Raw genomic sequence first — 22,500 nt, 5'->3', positions numbered from 1 at the left:
TGCTCGCGACTCTCTTCGACGCCTGTATGATCTTGCTAAGTCGTATATATTTCTGGAGGTAGGATGTACTGCACATGATATCCTGGTGAGCATGCATTGGTTGGTACAATGTAGTTCAGTGAAACTCATCCATTCCGGTCCACTGGTGGTCTGGTGCTCGCTAGTCGCTAGGCCTCCTTTTGAGTTTTGAATTGATAACCTTAATGGGTTTTCTCCATCGTCATGGAAGTAAATTCGGTAGCATGATTTCTAGGTATGACAAGAACTCAGTGCATGAGGTGGAGAAAAGGAAAAGAAAATAATAAAAAAATATTTAGGTGCATTAATAACTAAGATGTTTTGGTGTCTCAATAATCTCTAAGGGTGAGTTTGAGGGATAGGGGATTAGAAAGATTGGGAAGATACGTAAAACGAGGTGAGCCATTAGCGCATGATTAATTGAGTATAAACTATTTTAAATTTCAAAAATAGATTAATATGTTTTTTAAAGCAAATTTCCTATAGAAATTTTTTTGCCAAAAACGCACCGTTTAGTAGTTTGGGAAGCGTGCGCGCGGACTACGATGTGCTTTCTCACCCTAACTCACCAGAACGAACGTTGCCTAAGTGAATATGTATTAACTAAGAAGTTATATTAGGCTCAATCTTTATACATGCACTTAGAACTAATTTACACAAAATTTCTATAGACTAGCAAAGTGTCCGTGTATTGCACCGGGAACACTCAAATTTAACGAGATGATTAAATTTTGTGATATGAGCACTTTAAAAGAATAATATTTTTGAAAAAAAATACAAATTTACAACTCATCACTAACAAAGAAATCAATCCAAACATAGATGACAGATCTACCTTTTATGATAAATTAGTAAAGCTAGGAAAAAATTACTATAACCACTTCCATGGAAGTAGGATGTTTTTTTAATTAGTTAGATATAGAATTAAACTTCTTTTATTCGGCCAAGGGACCAAGAACAAACTTTTCCTGGCGTGGCCGGTTGACCCACGGCCGTCATGCGCATGTGCGAGCGCTCCCCCTGGGCCTGCGCTGGGGAAGCCGTCCCGCACGTGCCTCCACTTGGGCCGATTTCGGCCCGGCCAGTGCCGACCATCCGATCTTAGGGTTTCGATCGCCGACTTGGGAGGGACAAAATCCCATCCTTCCCGGCCGCCGGCGACACCTCCTTTTCCTCACGACGACGCTAGAGCGAACGACGAAAAGCGGCGGCGGCGACGCATGACCCCTCGCCGGTGTGCGCACTCGCCCGAGGGTGAGTGCACCACCATCGAGCGGCCTTGCCCTAGAGCTCCTCCCCGTCATCTCCCCATAGTCTTCCGCGCACCGTCGGAGACGGCCGACGGCACCTTCTCGCGCCCCTCCCCCACCAGTACTGCCTCCGCACCCCTTCCCCACCACTGCCACCTCCGCGCCCTCCTCCACCGGTGGCGCCACTCCTCCTCGTCGGGGTGCCGCTAGCGCCGCGCTCCTCGCCAGATCCAGTGAGTCAGCGGCAGCTCTCCCCGCACGGATCCGGCGGCGGGGAGGGTGGTAGATGCGTCCGTCGGCGGCAGCGGCCCCCTCCCGCACAGATCGGGCGGCGGGGAGGTTGGAGGAGGTGCGCACCGGCAGCGGTTAGGGTGGTGGAGGTGTGTGGCGGCGACGGAGCGACGACCGGGTATATCTTGGGTTTCGGGATTGGGAATTGCTCTACTCTCCTCCTTCTCTAGTCATCTTTCTTGATTCCGATTTGTATTTGTATTTGTATTTGTATTTGTATTTGTATTTGTATTTGTGTTTGGATTTGGATTGAGATTTTGTTCTTTTTTGGAGTTGGATTTGTGATGAGATGATGTAGGATTGTGATGATGATGTTGCGGACGAACGAAAATTGCCGTACGGACAAAAATCCGGTGTGACGAAAGGAAAAATACAAATCTTTTAATTAGTTAAGATAAGAAAGGGAACTTAGCGTACAATATACCTCTTCATCCACTTTCTCACTTCTCACAAAGTCCGAGTCATAAATATACCAATGAAAAGGAGTATAATAAAACCTCAAATAGAAGAATAGCGCTAACAGTGCTAACATTCTGAGGGCTCCAGACCGTACGGCCCAACTTCAAATTAAGCCCGATACACTTCAAAGCCCAAACAGTATATTCTGCATACATCCATTTGCGTAAAAGAAGCGTAGTACAAACGCGACCCTCACATATAGTACACATGTCTACACTCGTCTTTATTAACGTGCACGCGGATATCCATCCCTATAAAACACATAAAAAATTGCCACATGTGTCTTTTTATTAATGTGTACGTCGTCTATTATAAAAAAAGAGTAAATTTCATAAAACTACACGTTTTATGGTCTAAGTTGCAGAAAACCACATACACTTTAACACTTGGTACTTAAGTACATATATTTTGGTAGTGTAGTTTCACAAAACCACACTATCAATGAACGGATTCACCCGCGAGATGATGTGGCTCTTTCACATAGGACGAGGACATGATATCCTATTACCAGCCATCTCACGAAATTAATAGGATATACCACGTCATCATCCTAGGTGGAGCAACCACGTCATCTCACGGGTGAATCCATTCATCGATAGTATGGTTTCGTGAAACTAAACTACCAAAATATATGTACTTAAGTGTCAAGTGTCAAAATGTGTGTGGTTTTCTCCAACTTGAACCATAAAACATGTAGTATTGTGAAATTTACTCTAAAAAAATAATAACGGTAAATATGAGCATCCTTGAAAGAACTTAGATTTGAACCCGGATGAACAGATTTCATTCTAGAAACCTGACTAGTCGAACTCCTCTCCCTTCACATCTCTCTACAGTTTATTTATAATCTCTATAAAGCGAACCTCCTTCCCATGTCTTATGGAAACGTGTCACTAGCCATCGCCTCCCTCTTTGGTAAGGAATGATTCGAATATATGGCAATGCCTTAAAAGATCATGATGACCTCAATCCATACATGGCATTAATAGAAATTAATGATTTATAGGATATTGGTTTTTTTGGGGGGATTAAGGAGTAGACGAGTAGTTACGAATAGAAAGCATGAAACAAACTTACACTTAAATCTCAACCAAGTAGTGAAGATAACAAGGTGGTGGTGTTCTCTCTCAATGCTACAATACTATCCACAAAGTATAAGATCGACGGTACCATCAAATTTGGTTTTGTTACAACACCAATGACAATTTTGTTGTTGCAAGCTCATTTTTTAGTTCTATATTGTCATTTTTCATTTTCATTCTCTAATAAAAATTTCCAAATGTTGCTCGCATTTGTCCCTTTTTATGTAGATATCACATTTTAGTGTTGCACAAAATTTGAAACCTTGTTACAAGATAGATGTGACGTGAGAATTATCGTCCACTATGGTTAATAGCCACTACTCTTTACATGAGCAAATAGACCTACTCCAATAAATTTACGTGGAGAGGGAGAACAACAGTTGCAATCCTATTTTTAAGTTCCCTCAATATCTTTGTTTAATTTGTGATATATCTATACCTATAAAACACTGTAACAAATCGATAATTTTTTTACGAGAATTGCATATAAATATATTAAAAGAAAAAGGTGTTTGTTACACAACGCAATCAACTAGACCGACTTATGCTAAGGAAAAAGAGAAAAAAAAACTAAGAAAAAAGGAAGAGACTACTACGACGGTTAAACACAACTACAATTAGCGGGAAGAGGCAGAGCAACCAACAAATTGACAAATAAAATATGATTTTTTTATTAGGTTAGTGATCGTAGCGGAAACCAGTTCCTCTGAGGTAACGTGATAACGTCATCATAGCATCATCGCTGACATGTGGACCATCGGTAGTGGGTCCCATAAATCAGTGAAGAATGTAGTCTTGCAGTTATGTTAGAACAAGTTTAATAGTATAGCCCACTACTGGCTCCAAATCATCTATAGCCAATGCAATAGCTAATTCATACAATAGTTGCTTACTATACTATTAATATCCGGTCCCACCTGTCATACACACATTACGTCTTGGAGTCAGTGCTGCAGCTGGCTACAGATTTATAGCCCGCTGCTTTTCTCTCTCTTTCTTTTCATTTTAAAATATATTTATAGCTGTCTTATAGTCTACTATTGTACCTACTCTAAGACGATAAAGGAACTGATTGCAAAAAAAACGAGGTAAAAGGAACGGAAATGAATAAACTGGACTGGCAAACATTGCATTGGCAGCTTCGGAAGTAAGCCTTGGCCTGTTCGGTTCTTCCTCCTCATCTTGGAGAGGAACCCCAAGAGGCGAGCCTCCCGGCGCCGCCCACGAGACAGCGAATCCCACGAGAGGGCCTTGGAAGAAGAGGAAGCAGCGGCAACCCCCGCAGCCGACCGACCCCCCCTGTAGAGCGCATTCACTGGTTTAGATTGGAATTGGATGGCATCCGGAGGAGGCATCGCCCGCGCCCGCCTCGCCGAGGAGCGCAAGGCGTGGCGCAAGAACCACCCCCATGTGCGCGCCCGCAACTAGCTATACTGATCTGTCCGGGCTAATTTATTCGGTCTTTTGCTAGGTTTTTTTCTTTCTTTCTTTCCCTCTTTGTTTTTACTAGTAGTGATGGGGACGTTTGCTGCTTCTTTTGTTTGGTTGGTTTCAGGGCTTCGTGGCCAAGCCGGAGACCCTGCCGGATGGGTCCGTCAACCTCATGGTCTGGCGATGCATCATCCCCGGCAAAGAAGGGGTAAGAAACATCGAAAGAAGCCTTTTTTTTTTTGGCACTTGGCTGTTCCTTGTGCATGCTATTATTCTTGGCTGAACTAGCATGTTAATTTTGGTTTGATCTATATTTAGTGGTCAGTTCGATTCTTGAGTTGAATACTAAGATATGCCCACGATCGAGTAGTCTGTAATCTGTACTGGTTTATCTAGCCACTCGGGAATAGGGAAATCACCGGCATAGTGGGTTTTGGAATTGCTGCAAGGGTTTTGCAACCATTGCTACTATCATGCAAAGCTGTAAACTGATTTATGCCCCTCTGGCCCTCTTGTAACGCAACCGTGTGATTTGATATAAGTAGAGTTTACACTTTACAGGACCTGGTCCTGGACGCTTGAATGAATCTGCATGCTCTCTTGCTCCGTTGGTTGCTTAATGCAGTGCTATGATTTGTTTAACAATACACTGTATTCTGAATATTTCTGATGTTACCAGATAAACTCTAGGCCATAGCTATAGTGGGCCATTTGTCACTTTCATTTCATTTGATTTAACTTGTGGTGTTACATCAAGATCTAAGACAAATGGCTCGGAAATGGATAAATCTCATTATAACAGTTGAAAGGTTCCAAATTATCCATTTTGTCACATTTAATCTCAATAGGTGTTATCTTTCGTCTGGCAGCAGACCTCTGTATCTGAAATAAACAAGCCAAAATTTATCTAAAGTAGTGAAAGAACTAATCTTTCTTGCAAAATTAATGTGCCACGTCATCAAAGAAACAAGGACCGTTCGATTCTTGCTCTGGACGTTGGTGGTCGTTGGATCCTCTAAATTGGCATAATATGTTCTAGACCCTTGAGGAAACTCATATCTATATCTAGTTCATATGAAAGCATATACATCTTTAAGTCAGGTAACTGGCACTTCTATTGGTACTGCTTGGCAACGTTTGCTCCTTGCACTATTTGGTCTGCATAATTTGTTCTCAATAGACGTTAAACACAATGAAGAAGTCAGGCCTTATCATATCAAATGATCTGACCTGATGGTAACTATGGCTCCTTATGGATGAGAAGCATTACGGGATGAACAGTAGTCCGAACCTGCAAATCTATATTGTTTCTGAATATTATTGCCCTGTGGAATAGCTGGGCCAAAGGAGTTTTCCTGAGCCATTGACATTTTTAAGAAAGATTAGAAAAGTGTCCTTTCACTATTTCTTTTAAATATACTACTCCTATTTAGGATGTTTTTCTTCTGTCAACAATATGATAATAGCTTACTGAAAGGAAATGACGGTATGCTACAGTAATTAGTCTTCTGCCGTAGTTTTTCCGCAATCTCTACTTTTACTGGTTCATAGTTCAATAGTTATTGCCATAAACTTGCCAATCTGTTTCATTTCACTTATGCAACAACCTTAACTAATGCTGGATTGTTTCCCTCTCTAAAGCTTTAGCCTGTCAAGGTACTGGTTACTCCTCTTATTCCTCTATGAGGGCATCAAACACTACTACTTTTTTTTCGATACCATAAGAGTTTGTGCAAAATAAAATTTCACATACTGATGAATTCTTGTCTTGTTAGAACCTATTATATGCCACTGTTTTGTTATCTTATGAATTATTGGCTTGTGCATATATATAGTGTAGTCTTATGTTATTCCTCTACAGCAAAATTTGGTACTCTGCTCACTCTCCATTGATTTCCAAAATGACTCTGGCATGAAATAAGATTATGTTTCTATAACTATCGTGCCATAAAGTAAGATTATGTGTTAAAGTTATTTTCTTCCTACAGACTGATTGGGAGGGTGGATATTTCCCACTTACTATGCAATTCACTGAAGACTATCCAACCAACGCTCCTTCTTGCAAGTTCCCATCGGGTTTCTTCCACATCAATGTCTATGACTCTGGGGCAGTATGCCTATCAATCTTGAGTACCGTAAGCTGAAACTGAGTGAATATGTTCTTTTCAACATGTATACACCATCATATTATCCTCCCTGATCCATGATTTATTTTTTCAGGCATGGAAACCTTCAATTACAGTGAGGCAAATTCTTATAGGCATCCAGGAATTGTTTGATGATCCAAACCCTAACTCTGCTGCACAGAATATAAGCTATGAGCTTTATAGGAAGGTTTAGTTATGACATGCACTTCCATAAAAATGAAAAACAAAGTAGAGACAAAATTCCTTAACTCTGAATTGGCCGTGCGCTTAACAAACATGTTCTTCTGTCCCATTGGCTGTCATTTGCAGGACATGGAGGAGTACAGGAAACGCGTTCGTCAGCAGGCTAAGAAGTATCCTTCAGCTCTGTAGCCGCGCAATGCCTGCAGGATTCTGGCAGCTAAAACATTTTGATTGAACCTATCATGAACCGCACCTGTAATTCGTGGGGACTAAACCCGGTGTTCATCGTCTGGTGTATTGAGTTGCCGAGTTGGCAACATGGTGATGTGTCTGTTGGAACTGCTAAAATACACTTTTAAGTCCACCTCCATGACTATTGTTTCTGGCCTGTCGGTGCCTCAACAGCAGAAAGTTTCGAGTTTTTCTGATGGTTTTCGCCCCTTCTTTGTGATGGAAAGCTTTCAGCCAGGGACTGCTTGAATAGATGGTTCAGATGGACAGCCCAAATGATTGAGAGAGGGGTGGCCCAAATGGGCCTAGAAGATTGCCCTTTCCTGGTCACACTGGTCAATAAAGTTGCCCCTGTACTTTCAGGGACCCCTAAAGCCCGGAAGCCTGTTCATTTCACACTCGTGCTGGTGTGTCTCTGTGTCCAGCCTTCTGTATTTTGCCAACTAATTTGTGTCCAGCCTTCATGAGGAACCGACGATTGTGGCAAAGAGAATCACTTGTGGTGAGGACAGAAACAAGAGGAAGCGATAAACACACGAGAGTGCTACCCTTGCCTTACACTCAATGACCCATTTGATGATTTGATGCACTGAATTCAGGCTCGCCAGATATGCTATTGGTGGTCAATTCGGTGCAACGAATCTGGATGGGAAATTTTGCAGGAGTAGAATATGCGAGCACGCGAGACTGACGAAGCGTTCGTTCCTAGCCATGGATCGTGGAACGGATGGCCTAGATCGACGCAAAGCCGTGCACATGGGGCTCGATTGTTTACAGTTACAGCACAAGACCGCGTACTGCGCTCCAAAAGAAAAATCAAAGCCATCTCGGTCTACCATACCATCCAATGGCAAGGAGCTGGTTCTCTTCGCAGTTGGTGATGCAATTTTTTCTTTGCAGCGCTTACGGTTTAATATGTATTCCATGAACAGCTAGCGAACAAATGCAACGAACCCAAAATAGTCTGAGATATAGGCGTTGGAAAAAGAAGCAACAAGGTCATTGACACCACACAGCTGATCAGAGATAGTCCTTTTTTTTTCGTTTTGGCCTTTGGAAAAAGACATTACAGCTGAAGGATATACTTGATTTGCCGCATACTTTGAGCAAATTTCTCGAATGCTGTCCTCTTTTTTTTTTTAAAAAAAGGGGGGAAATTCCTGATTGAAAGCTCTGTGTAATTTATAAAAATTCCTTTTGCTGGTGTTTCGGTGAGAATCTTCAGATAGCTTACTGGAACAAGCCACATGTGATTGGATGGTGACTTTCCTTTGGTCCGTAAAAGTGAGACTTTTCTCAAGAGAGAGCACTAGATTATCTTTTGGAACTTTTTCCTTTGTATAATCTATTTCTTGCCAAACAATGGCATGGCTTATCTCAGAAGCTGTCTTATTCTGAACCAAAGATTCTATAAACTGCCTGCCAAAATAAATCTAAGTTAGGCGAGACCTTTATCGCTTCACCATTGGGATGCTACATCTTGGCAAAATGCAATAAAAAAACTTTTGTTGAAATTGCAACTTCTTTCTAAAATGTATATAGAATATGAATATCCTTATGTTCTTGCTCCTTTCTGCAGTAGTAGGAACTAGGAAGTAGGTAAAGTGTTTACTTCGCCAGATTTTTTTGTTCCTAAGAAAGCATTGTCAATCACTTGAGGCAAAGATAAACGTGTCTCTCTCAATTACTTGAAGGGGAGAGAAACCATTCAGAGCCTTTCTGTACTGCAGGAAACTACAAGGCCAGGAACAGGAAAAATGCAGTAATCTAGCCAACGTCAAAACAAAAAGAACCGGAGGGAGTATGCTAATATGAAAAAAGCGATGAAGCTGTAACAAGAAAGTGTTTGGAATTGGATGCGACAGAAGGAAAACTTAGGTTGCAAGAAGCATGGTGTTTCATATGATGTATATCATCACTGAAATTTCCACCATAATCCATTTGGAATGGTCCATTACATAGGAATTCAGAAAATAAAACCATGGGGTTCCAATAGTACTCCACAGGAAATCTTCCGATAAGGATAACAACCATCCGAAATTCCCTTTCTCCCTACCAAATGGGGATACAACTTATAGTCTATAGAAATGAGCCTAACAAGCGTAGAGAGCGATGCATGGTCCCTAGCATCCAATATCTTTACTGGATTCATCTCAGAGAGGTGAGGCAGTATGGCTGTAAAGCTTCCACTATCGCTTGTTCTACCACTTTTGTGCTACGACCATTGGCGTGATCTGTGTGATTTATGTCATCCGTGCAATAGTATACTAGTACTGTCCTTCCTGTAGTGTATATTGCATCCAACTCCTACTAACATTAGTTACTATATACGGCTTGCTTATTGCTCCAACTAGTCCAACTACCACTAGTCCTACTTTATGATTTCCGTGTCATCTTGGTAATAGTGGAGCTTTACTGAATAACAGAAACAAAAATGGACAAGAAAGAATGGATTTACTGTATAGTACTCCATCCGTACTCGTAAAGTAAGTCGTTTAGGACAGCGACACGGTCTCTAAAACACAACTTTGACTTCTGGTTTCTATAAAAATATTTATTGAAAAGTGATATATGTATACTTTTATGAAAGTATTTTTCAAGACAAATCTATTCATATAATTTTTATATTTTCAAACTCAACAACTCGAAAGTTATTCATGATTTATATTCCCAAGGTTTGATTTAAATATGGTTCTAAACGACTTTCTTTACTAGTACGGTGGGAGTAGTACTGGTATTACTGAGTCGAAGGCACGTGATTACGTGAATCTGGAAGAGATCGTTGGTAAACTCCGTTGAGGATGGGAATATTTGAGCACTAGCTAGGAAGAATCCAGGTTCATGACTACCAGTGGACTGATTCCTAGCTTCTGGTTGCACAGCCGCGAGATGGATTTTTGCAGTGGAGTCGCTCGTCCAAAACCCGGACTCTTCCACGTCCATTTCTTGTGTTTTCCACAGCCGGATGTCCAGTTTAGTCGAAGGTGTACGTCGTCAAGTTGAGCTCAATTTAACGCCCATAACTTTCTGCCCAGCTTCCAGTCTTAAATTGGCTTCGTATCGTATGGCTGCGAAGACAGTTTGGTTGTATACTGGAGTAGTATTACTCTTTTGGTTACTAACCCCTTGTGTTCTTCTCTCTCGTTTCCGGTCCTTGAATGCCCTGACCGTACGTTAATGATGGGGACTAAGCGAAGCTTGGACGTCACACATGACAATCCCGCTGTGTCCCAGATGGACGCTCTGGCCGCTAAATGATGCACATTCTATGCTGCCTTCCCAACTTGCCAATTTGCCATTCGCCAAGTTGGAATGGTGGATCCAATGTAGGAGTATGAAGATATACGGCTCACTCATTCATATTTCATTCACTCATCGTCAACAAAGCCTTCTTTTTCTCCTCTATGAAGACATACAGAGTGGTATGTATAAAAAAAGAAAAAAAAAAGGAGATTTTGGATAGGTTGAATTTGTTGGATAAAAAGGCTGAATCTGTTCTTCTAACTCAGGAGGAAATTGATTTTAGATGGTTTTGTAGAAATAGATTATCTACTCTTATGAGAGAAGAAGAAATTAAGTGGTATCAAAGGGCTAAAACTAAGGATATTTTGGAGGGTGATTCAAATACAAAGTATTTTCATTTGGTTGCTAATGGCAAACATAGAAAAACCAGAATTTTTCAACTTCAAGATGGGGATCAATTGATAAATGGTGATGCAAATCTAAAATCACATATTACCACTTATTATAAAGGCCTCTTTGGTCCTCCTGATGATTCTGATCTCCAGTTTGATGAAAATAATTTTGTGGACATCCCACAAGTATCTCAATTAGAGAATGAAGCTTTAATACAAGAATTCACTAAAAAGGAAATTAAAGAGGCTATTTTCCAAATGGAACATAATAAAGCTCCGGGTCCTGATGGATTTCCTGCTGAGTTTTATCAAGTCTTTTGGAATGTCATTAAGGATATGTTGGATCTTTTCAGAGATTTTCATAATGGTACTTTGTCTTTATTCTCCCTTAACTTTGGTACTATTATTCTTTTGCCTAAGTGTGCTGAGGCCATGAAAATTCAACAATATAGGCCTATCTGCTTACTTAATGTTAGTTTTAAGATCTTTACCAAAGTTGCTACGAATAGAATAATGAGTGTTGCTCAAAAGGTGATTAGCCCTACTCAAACTGCTTTTATACCTGGGAGAAATATTATGGAAGGTGTTGTTATTTTGCATGAAACTATGCATGAATTACATCGCAAAAATAAAAGTGATGTGATTTTTAAGATCGATTTTGAAAAAGCTTATGACATGGTTAAATGGTCTTTTGTATAACAGACGCTCAGAATGAAAGGTTTTTCTCCTAAATGGTGTGAGTGGATAACTTCTTTTATTCGAGTGGGACATGTTGGTATTAGAGTAAATGATCAGACCGGTAATAATTTTTAAACTTACAAAGGTCTAAGGCAAGGAGATCATTTATCTCCAGTTCTTTTTAATATAGTAGCAGATATGCTTACTTTATTAATTAAGAGGGCGAAAGATGCTGGTTCATTGAATGGGGTAGTCCCTCACCTAGTGGATGATGGTTTATTTATTTTACAGTATGCAGATGATACCATCATTTTTTTGGAATATGACTTACAACAAGCGAAGAATCTTAAATTGATTTTATCTGTGTTTGAAAAGTTGTCTGGCTTGAAAATAAATTTTCATAAGAGTGAATTATTTTGTTTTGGTCAGGCAAAGGAATATTATGATGAGTATTCTAACATCTTTGGTTGTAAGTTTGGCTCTCTCCCTGTTAAATATCTTGGTATACCAATGCATGTTAGAAAACTGAATAATAGAGATTGGAAAATGATTGAGAAAAGAATTGAGAAAAAACTTAGTAGTTGGAAAGGAAAACATTTATCTGTTGGGGGTAGACTGGTTTTGATTAACTCTGTACTTTCAAGTTTAGCTATGTTTATGATATCTTTTTTTGAGATACCGAAAGGGGTTCTTCAAAAAATTGATTATTATAGATCATGGTTCTTTTGGCAAGGGGATGACCATAAAAAAAAGTATAGACTTACTAGATAGGATATCATTTGTCAACTTAAGGATCAGGGAGGTTTAGGGGTTCATAACTTGGAAATACAAAACAAGTCTCTTGAGTAAGTGGTTTTTAAGTTGATTAACGAGGAAGGTGTATGGCAAAATCTATTGAAGAGAAAATATCTCTACAATCAGTCTATAACCCAAGTTAATAAGAAACAAGGCGATTATCATTTTTGGTCAGGTCTCATGAAGGTCAAAGATACCTTCTTAGATATGGGTTCTTGGATTGTAAATAATGGAAAACAAATAAGGTTCTAGGAAGATAAATGGCTAGGAAACCTGGCTTTTAAAGACAAATATCCATCTTTATACTCTATTGTCCGAAGGAAAAGTTCTACTATTGCTAATGTTATGAGATCTGTTCCACTCAATGTTTCCTTTAGGAGATCATTAGTTGGACAGAATCTTGCATATTGGCATGAATTGTGTGCTTCTATTGTACATATTCAATTGAATCAATCCTCTGATAGCTTTAGATGGAATTATCATCAGAATGGAATATTTTCTGTTAGGTTGATGTATCTAGATTTAATTAATAATGGTTATATTGAGAGAAACAAGATTATTTGGAAGCTTAAGATGCCACTTAAGATTAAGATTTTTATGTGGTACTTGCTTAAAGGGGTTGTGCTAACCAAGGATAATTTGGCAAGAGAAATTGGAATGGCAGTTTAAGTTGTTTTTTATGAAAAATGAGACTATTCAACATCTTTTTATAGAGTGTCATTATGCAAAATTTGTTTGGAGAGCAGTACAGTTCTCTCTTGGTTTATACCTTCCTACTACCATATCTAATATGTTTGATGGTTGGCTCTTGGGGGTAGACAAGAAGAAGAGTAAACTCATACTTGTAGGAGCTTCTGCCATATGTTGGGCTCTGTGATTGACTAGGAATGATATGGTTTTTGACAAATCACCATCTATCTCATATATGCAGGTAATTTTCAGAGCAACATATTGGCTCCGATTTTGGGCACAGCTGCAAATGTGTGAAGATGATCGAGAGCTTATGAAGGTTGCATGTCGTAGGCTTGAGACAACGGTCATGCAACTCCTTGCAAACTATGGATGGAGATTCACAAATAGACTTGAATAAATGTGCTCTCCTTTTCTTAGTTTGATCTTTTATTTTGTTGGGTGTGTTTAATTCATTTAAACTACACTCAGTGTTTGGGTGTTACTTTTGTAATAATTGGCTGTAGCTCTGATGAGCAAAGGCCGGGATCTTTTATTCTATTATCTAAAAAAATGAAGACATACAGAGTAGTACTACTATCTCCGTCCAAAAGTAAGCATAGCCATAAGTTTTTATGTCCAACTTTGATCATCGTTTTATTTAATTTTTTTAAAAAAATATTCCCTCCATTCCAAATTGATCTACATATTTCATAGGTACATCAAGACCAAGAAAAGCTAATAACTCTCTCATACTATATTTACTCAAGCAACAAACTCGATGCATGCATCATCCCCACTATTTTCTAGCCAATAGCAAATCAAGATATTGCATGTGTGTTATAAATACTTGTATGCATGGATGCATGCATCAATGTCTATTTACTCCAATGCACAAATAATAAATATACTTATTACTTAATGAATGAACACAAATATGTAGATCATTTATGAATAATCTAAAAAAATAATATGTAGATCAATTTGGAATGGAGGGAGTAAAAAATATAAGTTACACATGAAGTATTATTCATGTTTCATAACCTAATAGTAACAAAAATACTAACTATAGATAAATAAGATGAATGATTAAAATTGGATAAGAAAACTAATAGTTAGGTTTATTTTGGGAGGGAGGCAGTACTAAACAGGATGCTTCTTCCATGGCAAATGGGCAATGGAGCCCTACGGCGGCGGGTCAACAGCAACCGTCAGATCAATCACGGGGGCGGAGCAATCGGACGGCGGAAAAAAGTCAGCTGAGTTCAGTTAATGAACAACGACGGCAAAGCGATCGGATCAACCCCGACGCTACGGGAGGATAGAGACGGCGCGTGCGCAAACGGCGTCAGATGTGGGCGGAGCGGATCCGGCAGGGGTGATCCGGTCGGCTCTCCGGTGTGGTTGGAGCGGGTGGGCCCCGCGAGACCTGGTCGCGCCAGCCCAGTGCCAGACTGTCCGAATTTCCCTCTCTTCGCGGCAGCCTTGATGCCTGCTCTTTTTTTTCCTTTTTTCCTCAGTAATAGTAACATTTTCTGTCTCGCGTTGAAAACTTGAAATAATTTGGATCTACGAGCTCCTCCTAGTACAGAGGAAGAGAGAGCAAAACAATTTCACGTTGCATCTCACGTACTACTAGTACATCGGTACACATATACCAACCGAATGGTTCAGACGTAACTACAGTACTAGTAGACGAGAGTATATATATGCAATATTGACAGTGTTTAGTTCCCTTTAAAATTCCAAATATTTCGTTACAACAAATGTTTGGATACATATGTAGAGCATTAAATATGGATGAAAAAAACCAATTGCACAGTTTACATGTAAATTACGAGACGAATCTTTTGAGTCTAATTACGCTATGATTTGACAATGTGATGCTACAATAAACATTTGCTAATAATAAATTAATTATGCTTAATAAATTCGTCGCACAGTTTAGCGAAATCTATAATTTATTTTATTATTAATATATTTTAAACTTTAAATATGTGTCTGTATACTTTAAAAAAATTTACACACCAACTAAACACGGTCATTGTGCTACTGCTGTATATTTAACTTTATACTAGTACTAGCATCCTGGTAGCAGTAGTGGAGGGAAACCGGAAAGAATCACTGACAGGAACAGTGTGCGGTCCGCTGTGTCCCAAAAGAAATCCAGGCATAGATTCCTTCGTCAATTCGTTAATCCAGCGCCTACCGTACCGTATGCTTGTTGTTCTGGGCTGGGAGCTGATACCTACTATAGATGTAGGAGCAGTTTGGTCACCGGATGCATGAAAAAAGAAAAAGAAAAAAAAAGAGGGGAAAAGAATTTCGCCGAATCCTGCAGCTGCTTTCTGCCAGTGACCAACCAATCGCCGTAAAGGCATCTTCTCCCTTTCCATTGCCACTGCTTGCAATCAGTAGTGTAGCACTGTACTACAAATACGAGTACCTAGCTATTTTTTTGCCCTTTTTGTTCTGAGGATAATATAGTGGATTCTGACGACGTAGGTGCATTTACGTCTCAAATTTGCACTAGTAGGGACAGCAAAGCTTTGGTCCTTTCAGAACAAAATTCGATTCTTGTGTGTTTCTCCCTTGTTTTTATTTGCAAACTGAATATTTATTTTTTTTCGGACAAAAAAATAAACCTGAGTACTAGTACTACTAGTACGCAACAAATCATTTTTTTATGATGCATCAAGCATGTAAACGTGATGCAGCTAGTTTTATCCACTACAGAGCTTGCCAGCTTGGTTACCTATACTCAAGTGTAATAATATTTTTTTAAAATGCTGGATGATCTACTGGGTCACTGCCCAATTTTAAAATTTTTTATTACTCCATGTTGATTCCCTTTTGCTGAATTTTTTTCTGGCTCCAAGATGTATAAACAACAGATTTAAGTTTTGACTAGTACCACCTTGCTGCACTGGTGCACCTAGCATTTTAGCCCTGGAGTGCAGGTGATGACTTTGGAACGTGAACCAGGTGGGGTAGCCGGGGGCCTCTCAGCCGGTGCTACACAACAGAGACGGAGATGTTGACCTCCCCGGCTTTGCATCGACGGAAAAGATACCCAAGGATTCCGGGGTACACGTGAATGGACCCACCGCTCAGTGGCGCTTCTCCTGTCCGGGTTCTCTCGGTGGTGGTGCCGGTCAAGCGTGTTTGGCCCGGAACATTCGGATTTGTTGGCTCACACGTGTCAACCAGGGCCGACCGTATGTCTGTCCCTGGATTTTATGCTTCAACCTTGCTGTGTGGACGTGTGTGTGAGTACGAAAGGTTTTACGGTCGTACTCCGTCCATATGGTCTGCAAATTGCGACGACCTATCGCTATTCTTCAAGTAACACAAGGAGAAAACGTGAAATAAGCTGAAATAACAATCGTTCACACAATCACAGAAAGAGGAATGTGTGGTCCTTGTGTTGAAATTTCTAAGATACCGGTTCATACTTGAAGATTTCATCTTGAAACAAGACAACCTAAGACTTCTTCTTTTTAGAATAATGTATCGGCATGAATTTATGGGGGGCAGTGGCGCAGTGCCACTGATAAAGTGACAAGTTTAGGGGGGTATAATAGCACATTCAATTCTTTCTGGCTAAAAACAATTCATGAATAAAATCGTATATGACCTTTTTAAGAAACATACAACAAAGGGATTGGGAGTTTATAAGAGATAATTGGTAGAGATACTAGTCATGGGAGTTTAATTTTTTTACTTCTAGTCTCTTGTTTGATACAGTAGTAAATATGAGATTTACGAGAAATTCAAGTGAAAATTGAATTGTATAGCTTAGATTTATTTAGTCATACTTAGAAGACAATTTCTCTCCTAATTACGAACCCATACCCCGGTATTTAAAATTTAGAAGTTTCCTCTTAAACTTCTCTTCCCAACCCCTAGCTTGTAGAACTCCTGCGTCCACCAACCACTTAACAGCCCCCACCCCTCAAATTCTCATTTCATACTACCAATTCCTTCCAACCAAACGAGTTAGTAGGGCTTTACTGAAAATCCTTTTGCATATATAGGTACTCCCTTAAAAGTTATATTTGATTCGTATACTCAAATACACTAGGATACCAATGTTGTAAGGGCTATAACCTAGTAAAGACAACTACTATCTATACCGATTGTACATAGCATGCATTTATATCCAAGTATAAATCTAAATTTAACAGAGTATCTAATATTTTTAACTTTGTCATCGATAGACAGTGCTAATGTCGTGCAACACCGAATATGTTCTTAAATCATTATGCAAGTTATCTCTATCAGATATGACCTTCCATGTCTCCTCTTTCAACCTGCATAAACATTATATTTGAGAAGATGTGATATGAGCTAAAGACAATTCAATACTATGAATAGTAGTTTGGAATTCCCTCCAGTTATAAGACTTTCTAGTATTGCTTACTTTCATATAAATGCTAATGAATCTAGTCACACATATATGTCTAGATTCATTAACATATATATAAATGTGTGCAATGCTATAAAGTTTTATATTATGAAACGGAGGAAATATTTAATTTTTATTCCGACACCGTGAATGACACCTGGAAGATTTGTGGAAATATGTTTCATGAAGAAAGGCCAAAACCAAGAACCCTTTTAATATGACTGAGAAAAAGTACAATTAATATAATCTGTATATCAGATCATATCTCTTGGTTTTTATGCTACTAAATGGCACACAAATACTCATGAACAATTGAACATGGTGTATAAGGAGATAAAATCAGGAAAGTATCATCACCAAGATAACAATCAAATTAGTCTTATTGTATCCTTAAGAGTTGATTGGAATAGATTCACAGAATAATGATAGGGGATCGATTAAAATACAGTCCAGTGAGGCAAAGCCTTATTATATTCTTCCAAAAGAAACTCCAATTTTACAAGTGGACCTTTTGGGTTTCAGTTGTGCATTAGGAATGGATGATTTTGAAGACGTGACCGCTTACCAAGAGTATGAAGCCTGTTTTAGCTGTCAGCTCATGCTAATTAGCCATCTACGCTATTCACAAGGAAAAAAGGGGCCGTCCTTTTGGCCAGCAATGGAGGCATTTTTTCATGACAAGAGAGGTTTTGCAATGTGAGCACTACGCAAAGCTATATATATATTTTTAGGAGTATGCATATCTTCTCTCTAAAAAAAATCTTTATGCATGATTCTCTGTATTGTTATTATACCCACGCAACCATGCGACACATGGAAATACTATGGCAGTTGACTTGTTAGGCACTTAAATTAATAAAGCTGAAGCCTGATTCGTACTGTTTGGAGAAGTGGTATGAACATACAGAGAGCTACAGAAGAGAGAAGCAGGGTTTGGGCGCAGAAAGGTGGGTACGGGGTTGTTGGGTGGATATTTCGGTTTCCTAACTAATTCCAAACGCACCCCATGCAAGCAACCTTCTCCCGCGCACACCGCCGAGTCGGAAAAGAAAATTCGCACGCGATATGACGGGATTGCCCTCGTTTTATCCTATTGTTCCTCCACATCTCGGTGGATCACGTAATCTGGTTAGGGGCATCTTCGTCGATTGATGCTAGCAGTAGCAGGATCGCTCGCGTCGCGCGGCCTGGTGACTGGCCAACGTCGCCGGGTCCTACCAAAGGTTTTGAAAGCGACTTTTGCATAACCCTACCAATCTTTCCGTGAAAATACTACTTAACCTCGTGAAATACTAGTACTAGTATGGTTAGTCGGAACATGAGGAGGACTCTGCTACGAGTTCGGGAAATCGCATCCGGGCCCACCTGACCGTGGCTTTGCTGCGTGGCGGCACAAGTCTGGTCCCACCGGTGAACCTTCACCTTGGCGCCGTTGCTTGCCAAACACACGCGGCTGGAAACGTAAGTTGAAACCGGGGGGAATTTGTAGAAAAGAAAAACCAACAGGGGCGGTGGCGAGGCCAGCCGTAGCCAGGTCCCTCCCGCAGACTCCCAGTCTAGCCTTGTTGCCTCGCCTCCTCGCCGCTCGAAAGGTGGGTTGGGGGGGGGGGGGGGGGAATTGCGTGACGCGACGCGAGCCATAACCCCTCCTCCTCCCCTCCGTCTCCGTTTCCATTCCCTGGCACACGCCATTCGCCTCGCTTGCCCGCGCATTTATTTTCCGCAGCGAGCGGGCCCCGCCATAACGCCTCTCCCGATAAACGCAAGGCGGGTGAAGGGAAGTGAAGCCCACCAATTCCTCGACGCCTGTGGCCCACGCCGTCAGTGGGAGTGGCGGTGTCGGGTCCGGAACGAAACGGCGGGGTTTCTTTTTCTTTTGTTTCGGAAGCGTATAATAACAGCATATGGGTGAGGGCGTTTTATTAGCACAAGCAATTGAATGGCACCGGTTTTTAGCTGGTGGAGGCTGGGAGCCATATAGCATTTGGAGCTAGCCTAGCGGTATTCCTCTCCTAGCCTCCCCTCCTCCTCCTCCTCCTCCTCGGTAGATTCGTCTCGTCGTCGCCGTCGCCTCCCTCCTCTCCGTCCCTCACCTCCTTGCATGGAGCCAGGCGCGCCGTGGCGCGATCCGCGCCAGGGGTACCTGTATGGCGTCGGATCGGCGGTGCAGATGCCGATGCAGCAGCGCTCCGACGCGGCCGCGGCCGGCGGGGTGCTCAAGAGGAGCCTCGGCGACATGGAGAGGTGGCAGCAGCACCAGCATCAGCAGCGACAGATTGCGATGCAGCAGCAGCTGTACCTGCGAACCGTGAGGCAGCGCACGGCCGCGGCGTCGGCGGCCGTCTCGCCGCTCACCTCGGCGGATATCGCGGCTGTTCTAGGCGGGCCACCGTCCCAGCCTCTGGTTCTATCCGGGTCCAGCATGGGAGGGGCCTTCGGATCGCCGTCGTCGACGCTGTCGTCCATCACCACCGCGTCCAGGGCGGTGGCGATGCCGCTCATGCAGCCACAGCTGCAGCGGCAGCAGCAGGTGACATACATGGCGTCCTCGCCACAGGTTCAGGCCTTTGGAACGGCGAGGGCGCTGCCTCCAGCGCCGGCGACGAGCGACCTGTCCATCCTGCAGGAGCTCGAGAAGCAGCTTCTCGGAGACGACGATGAGGTGGAGGCCGCGATGAGCGGGACCGGCTCCGCGGTCACCGGGTCCGAGTGGGAGGAGCAACTCAACTCCATCACCGCGGCGCCGTCGCCCCCACTTACTGCGGCGACGACCCCGAACAACAACAATAACGCCGTGGGTATGACGCGGTCGCCCTCGAACTCGTCCACCTCCACGGCGTCTTCCTCGGCTTCCTGTTCGCCGCCGACCTCGGCCACCACGTCGCGGCAACTACTCTCCGAGGCGGCGGCTGCCATCGCCGACGGACACAATGAAACGGCGGCCACTCATCTGACCGCCCTCAAGCGCGCGGCGAACTCACGCGGCGACGTGGAGCAGCGGCTGGTTGCTATGATGGTGGCGGCGTTGTCCTCCCGCATTGGTCAGACCGCCTCAGTCCCGGACATCTGCGGCGGCGAGACGCGCGCCGGGTCCCAACTCCTCCACGACATATCCCCGTGCTTCCGCCTCGCCCTCCACGCTGCAAACGTGGCCATCGTCGACGCCGTCGGCGACCACCGCGCCATACACCTGGTGGACTTCGACGTCAGTGCCCCGCAGCACGCCGACCTCATCAGGTGCCTCGCTGCTCGCCGGTTGCCCGGAACCTCCCTGAAGGTCACCGCCGTCACCGATCCCGCCTCACCATTCACGCAGTCTGTAACAGCAACACTCCACCTCCAGAAGCTCGCCGAGCGAGCGGGCATAGATTACCGGTTCAAAATGGTGAGCTGCAGAGCAGGGGAGATAGAAGCATCCAAGCTGGGGTGCGAGGCCGGGGAGGCGCTGGCTGTCAACCTGGCGTTCGCGCTCTCCCACGTCCCCGACGAGAGCGTCTCGCCGGCGAACCCGCGCGACGAGATCCTCCGGCGGGTGCGCGCCCTCGGCCCGCAGGTGGTGGCCCTCGTGGAGCAGGAGCTGAACTCCAACACGGCCCCGCTGACCACGCGCTTCACCGACGCGTGCGCGCACTACGGGGCCATCCTGGAGTCGCTGGACGCCACGATCCCCCGGGAGAGCGCGGAGAGGGCGCGTGCTGAGGCGGCGCTGGGCGGGAGGGCGGCGAACGCGGTGGCCAGGGAAGGCGCCGACCGGCTGGAGCGGTGCGAGGTGTTCGGCAAGTGGCGCTCCCGGTTCGGCATGGCGGGATTCCGGCCGGTGGCGCTCGGACCGGGCATTGCTGACCAGGTGTTGGCCCGGCAGGGCCCCGTCGCGGCAGGGTTCGCCGTCAAGGCGGAGAACGGCGTGCTCCGGCTCGGATGGATGGGGCGCGTGGTCACCGTCGCCTCCGCCTGGCGTTAGACCAGGGGATGCCGCGACATTATTGCCGTCACCAAATCGGTCACTTAATTAATTCGCGCTCTTTTTCCATTTTTTTCATTTTCCATTTGGTGAGTGAGTTTGGTATTGATCTGGTAAAGCTTAATTAGTTGTAGCAACTCATAATTCTTGGTAGCTAATGCTTATATATGGAAAAAGAGTAAATTATATCACAATTACTTGCTGTTTCTCGCTCGTGGTTCCGTTGCTTGATCAAGATGTAGATAGAATTGGCTGATACGTACATTGCCTAACAAGTGGGCGCAAACGTGCATCCGGTCCTACCTTTTTCTCTTGTTGATTGATGCTTCCTGGCCACGTAGACAGCGGATGATGTTTTCTCCCTGACGTAGTATCAAGCCAAGTAGAGCCATGACCCATGGTACTAGTAGCAGTAACAAAACTGCCAACTTGGTAGTAATAGTACTTGTTTACTGCTCTTAAATTAGCTGTTTGCAGCCTGCTCAACCCACGGAATTGAACGGTTAAAATCTTAAAATATTTGATTGCTTTTGGGATTAAAGTATAGAGAAGGTTTGGGAGGAAGGATGGGGAAGAGATGTGCACGAAAGGATTTGCCAACGCATTGCAGCACCGAGCATTGGGATTTGCTACGTGCCTCTTCGATTTGGCCTGGGCACGTACACTTGTTGCCAAGTTGGGCATCTGGTTGCGTTCGTGGGGACGGAAGGGAAGGGGCCCCGGGTCTTGTGGTGCGAGGAGGAATTGTCTACTTCTTTCTGCTTGCTGTGTGCTTCAAGCTACGGCCAAAGCCGGTGCGTGGAATCCGCGTGCCGGACTTGGCTCTCGTGTGCGGAATACCAATTCCGGACTCTGTGATGGACGTTTCATGCGCCACAGGGAGAGGACCTGGTTGATTGGCCACGCTTGGCTCTACGGTTTGCTCGTCCATGGGTTCAACGCGTCACACGTGTCCCTTGTGCTTACCTGATCGATGTTCACGCGAGATCAACATGGTTAGTGATTTTGTTGCTTTGGTTGGATCCGTGAACGAGTGTGATTTGTCTTAAGGCCCTGTTTAATTCCCAAATAAAAACTTTTCACCCTGTCACATTAAATATTTCAACACATACATGAATTATAAAATATATAAAAAATTAATTATACAGATTGCGTGTAAATTGCTAGACGAATCGTCTAATTGCGTCATGATTTGACAATATGGTGCTACAGCAAATATTTGTTAATGGTGAATTAATTAGGTTTAATAAATTTGTCTTGTA

The 22,500-nt window shown here is 43.0% G+C and overlaps 2 protein-coding genes across 2 annotated transcripts; both read left to right on the top strand.

Annotated features, from left to right (window-relative positions):
* Positions 1 to 4,237: 4,237 nt before the first annotated feature.
* Positions 4,238 to 7,289, top strand: LOC4336760 (SUMO-conjugating enzyme SCE1). Its single transcript, XM_015779119.3, has 5 exons — positions 4,238 to 4,510; positions 4,656 to 4,739; positions 6,520 to 6,666; positions 6,752 to 6,865; positions 6,988 to 7,289. Exons 1-5 carry the CDS (start codon positions 4,436 to 4,438, stop codon positions 7,048 to 7,050), a joined length of 483 nt encoding a protein of 160 aa, XP_015634605.1. The 5' UTR covers positions 4,238 to 4,435; the 3' UTR covers positions 7,051 to 7,289.
* Positions 7,290 to 19,201: 11,912 nt separating this feature from the next.
* Positions 19,202 to 21,432, top strand: LOC4336759 (scarecrow-like protein 8). Its single transcript, XM_015781614.3, has one exon. It carries the CDS (start codon positions 19,379 to 19,381, stop codon positions 21,236 to 21,238), a length of 1,860 nt encoding a protein of 619 aa, XP_015637100.1. The 5' UTR covers positions 19,202 to 19,378; the 3' UTR covers positions 21,239 to 21,432.
* Positions 21,433 to 22,500: the final 1,068 nt, after the last annotated feature.

This window comes from Oryza sativa, chromosome 4 (genome assembly GCF_034140825.1).
Source record: "Oryza sativa Japonica Group chromosome 4, ASM3414082v1".
NCBI classification, from domain to species: domain Eukaryota; kingdom Viridiplantae; phylum Streptophyta; class Magnoliopsida; order Poales; family Poaceae; genus Oryza; species Oryza sativa.
The sequence above is the reverse complement of the archived record's forward strand: the minus strand, read 5'-3'. Positions and strand labels throughout refer to the sequence as shown.

Bases quoted from the DNA above. Each gene is read 5' to 3' on its own strand.
- LOC4336759 (XM_015781614.3), top strand. From the start codon at position 19,379: ATGGAGCCAGGCGCGCCGTGGCGCGATCCGCGCCAGGGGTACCTGTAT.
- LOC4336760 (XM_015779119.3), top strand. From the start codon at position 4,436: ATGGCATCCGGAGGAGGCATCGCCCGCGCCCGCCTCGCCGAGGAGCGC. The intron at 4,511-4,655 runs GTGCGCGCCCGC...GGTTGGTTTCAG, and splicing joins GGCGCAAGAACCACCCCCAT to GGCTTCGTGGCCAAGCCGGA. The intron at 4,740-6,519 runs GTAAGAAACATC...TTCTTCCTACAG, and splicing joins TCATCCCCGGCAAAGAAGGG to ACTGATTGGGAGGGTGGATA.